Here is a 7,625-nt window from a genome sequence, read left to right as displayed (position 1 = left end):
GGAAGGGAGGGAGGGAGGGAGGGAGGGAGGGAGGGAGGGAGGAAGGAAGGAAGGAAGGAAGGAAGGAAGGAAGGAAGGACAGAAAAAAGAAAAAAAGAAAGGGAAAAAGAGATAGAGCAGGTCACAGGTGGCAGCTCAGCACCCAACCCCAGAAAACCGAGAGAAAGAGGGACTCCCAGGAGCATTAACTCAGGCAGCATCCCAGGTAAAAATGAATCACCCATGATGTCTGCTGTTAGAAGTTCTAATCCAGATGCTGGCCTCCGAACTTACACTACTCAGACCTTTGAAGGGCCACTGACAAGAACATCAAACAGCTAGAGATTGACATCACTAATCTGAAGAAATCCCTCGGTTCACTGTCTGAAGAGACCTCCTAAAATCGCAAAGATCCTTATTGGACTTGATTTACTCTATTACAACAGAAAAGGCTGTGTACAGCTCTTGACTGTGTACAGCTCTTAAAGAAGGTTGCCTTTACATAGACAAGACAAGGAGGGTTAAAGACAGCATGAAACAGGTAGTGAAGGCCCTAAGAAAAATCAGAGAGAGAAAGAGACAGATGAAGGCTGGCCCAAGAATTGGTTTTCAGCCTCTCCAAGGTTGTCAACCCTATTTCCTCCCATCTTGGGACCATTATTTGGGTTCTTTTTGCTTTTTTCTGCTGGTCTCTGGCTCTTAAATAGGCGGACTAACTCTGTGATACAACAAATAATTTGGTAGCAAAACCTACTCAGATACATTATCATAAGTTAGCTATGGAGGACCACGAGACTCAAGATGAGGTTGTTACATTATACAGGGTGTTTCCAAAACTCATCTCCACCCAACCTAAAAGGGGGGACTTCTGCCCCTAGACCAAGCAGAGAGGGGCCACCCAGAACCCCCTCTGTCAGGCGATCTGAATTCTTGCTTAGGCTGTGAGGCTAAGCACTGCAAGGGAATATAAAAAAAAGATAAAAATATCTATCTGGGTTCCCTGAGGGACAAGCCTGACTCCATAGGGGTTGATGTCAAAAGTATCCCCTCTCCAAGAAAAAGACATCGGGACGGGTATGGCCCTCATGCCTCACTGGACATTGACAGGGGGACTGGAGCCATTACAAGGTCCCCTTCAAGTACTGGAGGTCAGGCCTCTATCCCCGTCTTCGCAAGTTTAAAATCGCCACAGCCCTTCTATACTTAGAGAAGGGAGGAGATGTCAGGGGCAACCCTGCTTACCCACTGAAGGCCTAAAATCAGCCATAGGCCTAAAATCACCAATAGGCCTGTCATACATGTATACTAACACCAAGTCTTGGGTCTCAGTGGAAAAACATTGAAACAGATGGCTATAAGCTAATGTAAACAGGCAGCTTTTGTGGAAATTTACAAGCCTGAGTAGTCATAGACCTTGTAAATAGGTAGCCTGGGCAGATAATACCAACTTAAGATGAGGACAAGCGAGTCATAGGCAGAGTCATAGTGACTTGTCCCCTGAACCTTCACCCAGCCGATACCCAGTTCTGATGATATCTGTATTCCCCCTGATCACCCACACTCCAATGTCATTCCCTTCCCCACATCCTGCCTTTCTGTGTTTATAACCCCTGTGTGAATGAATTACAATTTGAGAAAAAATAAATTATAAAAAAAAAAGAATAATTAGTACATTGACACCCCCTCCCCATTGTTTCATTTAGTGGCAACCTTTAAGTTTTTCAGATGTGTCTTGGGTTGTTTTTTTTCTCTGATAGCATAAATCAGTATCTGTCAAGCTTTCCCATGTGTAGAATGGAAAATGTCTTGAATTTGTCCCTTTGCCTCATTAAATTGATTTTCTGCACTATCCAAAAAAAAAAGAAAGGGAAAAAGAAATAAACACAAATTTTAACAAAAGAGGAGGGGCGCTGAGAGTGTTTCACCACTGACTGCACCCATGAAAGTGAAAACAATGCTAATATACCCTGACCCTACCCATTGACCTCAGATGCTGTCACTCACTAGCCATGGTGCACCTTCATACTGTCAGATTCAATGTTCTAGTATCAACCAGAACCAAATAAGGAGAGACCAGAATAAAACCTGGTCCACTTAGTGGGATTTCAAGGAAACAAGGGTAACAGCACTTAAGTATTATCTACAGTCCTTCTCAAGCCAGGTTCTGAGAACTGCTCCCTAAGCCTCTACGTAGGAACTCAGATCTCTTTCTGCAGCTCAAGGCAGCAAAGTAGATACCACCATCAAACCAACAAGTCATTCTGTTGACAGTTTAATTCCCTCTCATGGACCAGGGAAAGGCTATGGCTGACATAAAGTATATGTGTCCACTCAAAACAAAAAAAAAAAAAGGAAACAAAAAGCCAGGCGGTGGTGGCGCACGCCTTTAATCCCAGCACTTGGGAGGCAGAGGCAGGTGGATTTCTGAGTTCGAGGCCAGCCAGGTCTACAGAGTGAGTTCCAGGACAGCCAGGGCTGCACAGAGAAACTGTCTCGAAAAATCAAACCAAAAAAAAAAAAAAAGAAAAACACACACACACACACACACACACACACACACAAAGTGTCCACTCATACAAAGCTACTATGACACTTTTCCCCTTAACATTCAGAATCTCAAATGCTTCTACTTTCATACCAGAGACAGCAGGACTGTTAAAATGAGTTGGATTTAAAGCCTAAGTAAAGTCTCTCACAAAAGTACTAATTCACTATTTACAAAGCTTTCCTGTGCAAAACTCCAAAACATAGCTATATAACCGGTGTGACTTGTTAAGGCCTTGTGAATCTGTCTACCAATGCAGATTTATCTATCAAGTAAATAGTCTGTTAAGTAAATACTGAAGGGCTTTCTTATGAACTGGGAGGCATTTTGCATAACCCAAACAGAAATGCACATTTAGTTTATATGCCAAATTAACATTAACACAAGACAGGGCTGACAAAAGTATTGAGGCCCATATCCACTGAAAACATTCAGTCTCCTATTGGGTTTAGCATCCAAGACAAGCTCAAATATAACACTAACCACAAGAAGCTGTTCAGAACACCCCAAAGTACCCTTCGTATTTCATCACCCTAACATCAGAATAAAACCCAAGCTCTCCCTTTTAAAAAGTGACACATGGGCGGATGCTGCTTAGCATTACTCACACTTTACACTAGGAAAGCAAAAGTGTTTTCCAGCCGGGCAGTGGTGGCGCACGCCTTTAATCCCAGCACTTGGCAGGCAGAGGCAGGCAGATTTCTGAGTTCGAGAGTTCAATGCTAGCCTGGTCTACAAAGTGAGTTCCAGGACAGCCAAGGCTATACAGAGAAACCCTGTCTCGAAAAACAAAACAACAAGAACTACAAGTTTAAAACCCAAAAGTTGTATTATATATTAAGGAAAAAAATGGAAAAGCTAATAAAAAAAAAAAGAAAGAAAAAGAAGCAGCAGCAGCAGGACCCTGTATGAAAGACTCCTACTACCTGTTAACAGGTGGTTTCTAAGCCACGAGGGATTTCTCGGGATCTAGGAAAAACTTTCATGTAGCTAATCTCAGTATATTTTTGTAACCATGTTTGATGAAAATTTTTACATAGGTATATTAATAAAAAAAAAAGTTTGGTTCCACAGCAAAAATTCAAGCTTAGATGAAATAGGAGCTCCGGAGGCCCCACCCTTAACTGAGGAGCTACTGGACTTGACAGCAGCTGAGAGAAGGACTGAGCATAGGGTTGTGGTACCCACGATCCAGTGGATGGTTCTACCCAAACACATATAGGCAACATTAGCTAGACTGAGATATCAAGAAAAAAAGGACATGAAGTTGGAAGGGGGATGTGTGGGAGAGAATGGGAGTAAGGTGAAGGGACGAAATACATTTAAATGTATACGTGCACAATTCTCAAGGAGCAAATTCCAAATAAACTTTACACACAAAAATATTTAAATATAGAAAAACAGAGCTTTTCAAATTCTTGTGGTTTTGATGCAACTTCCTAAATCTTTATTAATACATGACACTCTGACAATACAACGTAGGGCGTTTAAGAAAATTAAATGTCGATTTTCAAAGAATTTCAAGGCACTTCAAGGAGATAGAATCAACTTGAAAAGCTACAGAATCCACAGGTCATTTTCACATTTAACAATCGAACTGTAGTTCTTAACTCTAGAACATTTCCTTATACAAAAAAATCTCATTCGGAGATTCAAAGCATTCTCCTCTCCTCTGGTAGTTCAAAAAAAAAAAAAAAGCCTCGTTTAATATAGGTTTGAAGTTAATATTTAACAAAGGCCTTCTTCTCTCTTCTCGACTACTAAACCCCAGAGCTGGGATTGCACAGGAAGTGCATCATCACCAACGTAGTCAAACTTGAACGCTCAATCAAATATGGATATCTCGTGTGCGTGTGTGTGTGTTCAAGAGCGAGTGCATTTTAGCAACGTTTAGGGAATAAAGAGCTGGGGGTAAAGGGAGTGACCACTTCTGTTCACAAAGAAATCAACCCACCAAAAAAAAAGAAAGAAAAAAAGAAAACACCACGTATTTTTATTTAGTCCTAACAACTGCTCTCAGTTCGGGGTCAACAGACTATCCTATTCCCTGCATCCCCGCATCCCTTCCGGGGAAGGTCAAAGGGCTACCGACAAAAGACAACAAATGCACGTGACAAAAGTTTCTCCCGTGGTTCCCGTGGTCCCCGCGGCCCGAGGCTGCGCAGCGCGCGCGTGGGGATCTCGGTCTCACACAGAGGGCTGGCCGCGTTAGAGGCTGCTCAGAGTCGCAGCCACATGCGGAAGCCGGCCAGGACCGGAACCAAGCGCGGCCTGTTACCTTTTCCTGCTCCTCGCGAAGCCGCGCCACCTCTGGTGCGCGCAGCGGAGCGGCGGCTGAGGCCTCTGCAAGGGGCTGGGGCTCGGCCTCCGGTTCGGACGGGGGCTCCATGCCCGGCACCGCAGCCTCAGCGAGGCGAACAAGTCCTAAACAAGTGTTTATGGAGGCGGCGTGGCCGGCGGATGCCCAGCGCCCGCGCGCTCGCCCTCATGCACCGCACGCCTCTCTCTGAAGAGGCCGCGCTCGCTTTCGCCGCTGCCCCGGGGGCCGCCGCTCGCGTCCCGGCTACCCACGGCCGCATCTCACACGCGCATGCCGCCGCCGCCGCCGCTGCCGCCTCGGAGCAGCAGGCCCTACACCAGGCGCGCCACGCTCCTCTCCCGCAACAGGGCCCAGCTTAGCCTCCTGCGACAGCCGCGCCTCCTCCGCGCCCCCTCCGCGCCTCCGCGCACGCCCCGCCCCTCGCCCCGCCCGCGCAGCACGCCGGGAATCTCTCAAGGTCCGCCCTAGTGGGCGGAGCTATGGTGGGGACAGTGCCTCCGGGCGGGGTGGAGGCTGAGAGGCTCAGGACCCATGCTCAGGATGAGAGGCGTAGGGATAGTGGGTCCCTATTCGCTTGGCGCTGCCTGTGATGGTAAGAACTTAATATGAGCACTGAGACTGTTTCATAAGCTCATTTAATTTTATCAAATTCAGCTGTTTCCCATGCCTTTTAATGAACTAATGTGGTTTAATGAGCTAAAATGCACAATATACAACTATATTTTGTGTATGTATTAATTACTGTACACATTACAACTTTCCTTACATATATTAAGCTGCAGAATTAAGATTACTACGTTACCACATATGCACTGTGTAGCACATTTTTCAAGACTAGCTACTGCTCTATCCCTCGTATTTTATAATTCTGGTGTTTTGTTTAACAGTGGGGATCAAATGCTTTGGCTTTGGCTTTGGCTTGCTAGACAAGCACTACCAACTGAGCTAAATCCCCATCCTTGTTCCACTCAGTATTTTAAAACTTGGAAGCTGGAGGGAAGACACACCTTTAATTCCCACCAGTTTGAAGGCAGAGGCAGGGGAATATCTGTGAGTTTGAAGCCAGCCTGGTCCACATAACAAGTTCCAGGCCAGCCAGAACTGAATAAATCTCTTAGATCCACTTGCTCCTCCAGCCCTTTGTGCAGCCTCTGTTTGTGGCAGTCTTCTAGTCTACCTTGTGGCCTTGTCCTAACTCTTTCACAAGCCCGGTCAGTAGGCTGGATCCTGTTACCGCAGTGTTGTGTGTATAGGAACAGGCTGGTAGGTACCTGCAGAATTCTGGTCCTCTATGGGTCTGTTTGCCCCTATCTTCCACTTCTGTCCCAGCTAAGTCCACGTCCATCTTTTTATCGTTTGCATCAAAAAAAAGAAAAAGCAGGGACGATTGGGGAAGATGGTAAATGTGAATTTCTCTCCCTGCAGATGCACAACCTCTGAAACACAAACTCCAAGCACTCATCTTGCCTTCTGTCAACAGCTGCATCCCTGAGTCCTCAGGCACCACAGTAGCTACTTCTGTAGTGATGGGTTTTGAATATGAACTGACACCATGTGTTTCAATACTTGGTCCCTAACAGGTAGTGCTCATTTGGAAGGATACTTTAAAATTAGGATGTACCAGGTGGTGGTGGCTCACACCTTTAATCCCAGCACGAGAAAAGCAGAGGCAGGCAGAGCAAGTTCCAGAACAGCCAAGGCTACACAAAGAAATCCTGTCTCGAAAAACCAAAAGAAAAAAAGAGAGATAAAATTTAGTATGTCGCCGGGCAGTGGTGGCACACGCCTTTAATCTCAGCACTTGGAAGGCAGAGGCAGGCGGATTTCTGAGTTCGAGGCCAGCCTGGTCTACAAAGTGTGTTCCAGGACAGCCAGGGCTACACAGAGAAACCCTGTCTTGAAAAACAAAAACAACAAAAAAAAATTAGTATGTCATTTAGGATGCAGAACCTAAGAGGAGGAAGTAGGTCAGTGGGGGTGAGTCTTTGGCATAGCATCCCTAAATACTACATACCTACCTACAAGAGATACTCTCTCTCTCTTGTTCAAATGTGAAGTAAACAGATCATGCCTCCCTACCATAATACACTGAACCCTCTGAAATAGCATTCCCTACAGAAAATGATCTATGATAGATTCTTTGTTTGAGTTTTTAAACACATATCAAGCAAAAGCAAAAGAACATATAGCAAGAAGCAGATAGATAACAAAATAAATCAGGCCCTTCCATCATCCTGCAGAACTAACTAGAGTAACCAGACTGGAAGAGCAGGCAAAAATAAAATCAGTAGCAAATAGCAGATAGATAACATCAAGTTGACCACTTAGAACATGCCCCAGAAAGACTGGGCTGAGTCTGTCAGAAAGGCTGGAGTTCTGTTTGGAATATTTCCAGCTAGAGCGGAGAGTTCTCTCCACTGATGAGCTTCCCACTTCTCGTTCCCACCTCGGGCATTTTATATCACAGGATAAATAATAGTAACTTCTGTTAGAAATGGTTCACCTTCTATCTGTCCTCAAGGGTGCTATTATAGCTGTTTGTTCTTCTTTCTCCCTGTCACAGAAGCATGAGGCCAGCCTGCCCCAAGAAAGTGTCTCCAAGGACAAAAGAGATAAACCTGAGTGCATCTAAGATAAGGGGAGTCTGTCCTGCTCTCAGAGTTAGCTCTCAGCAAGTGCAAGCAGCATATGCAGTCTACCACCAGCGCTTACAGAATAAATGGTGAGCCAAAACAAATGCCTCCTCCCTTACATGGTTTTTGTCAGTCACAGCAACCCAAA

At 45.3% G+C, this 7,625-nt stretch overlaps 1 protein-coding gene across 1 annotated transcript in view; it reads right to left on the bottom strand.

Moving 5' to 3' along the window:
• Positions 1 to 5,264, bottom strand: part of Uri1 (URI1 prefoldin like chaperone) — a 64,800-nt gene extending 59,536 nt beyond the window's left edge. The window contains exon 1 of the mRNA XM_028754187.1: positions 4,803 to 5,264. Within this exon, the coding sequence (XP_028610020.1) occupies positions 4,803 to 4,913 (111 nt within the window). The 5' untranslated portion in view covers positions 4,914 to 5,264. The remainder of the gene's footprint in view (positions 1 to 4,802) is intronic.
• Positions 5,265 to 7,625: the final 2,361 nt, after the last annotated feature.

The sequence above is a fragment of the Grammomys surdaster genome, unplaced genomic scaffold, assembly GCF_004785775.1.
Source record: "Grammomys surdaster isolate TR1022 unplaced genomic scaffold, NIH_TR_1.0 125984, whole genome shotgun sequence".
Classification (NCBI taxonomy): domain Eukaryota; kingdom Metazoa; phylum Chordata; class Mammalia; order Rodentia; family Muridae; genus Grammomys; species Grammomys surdaster.
The sequence above is the reverse complement of the archived record's forward strand: the minus strand, read 5'-3'. Positions and strand labels throughout refer to the sequence as shown.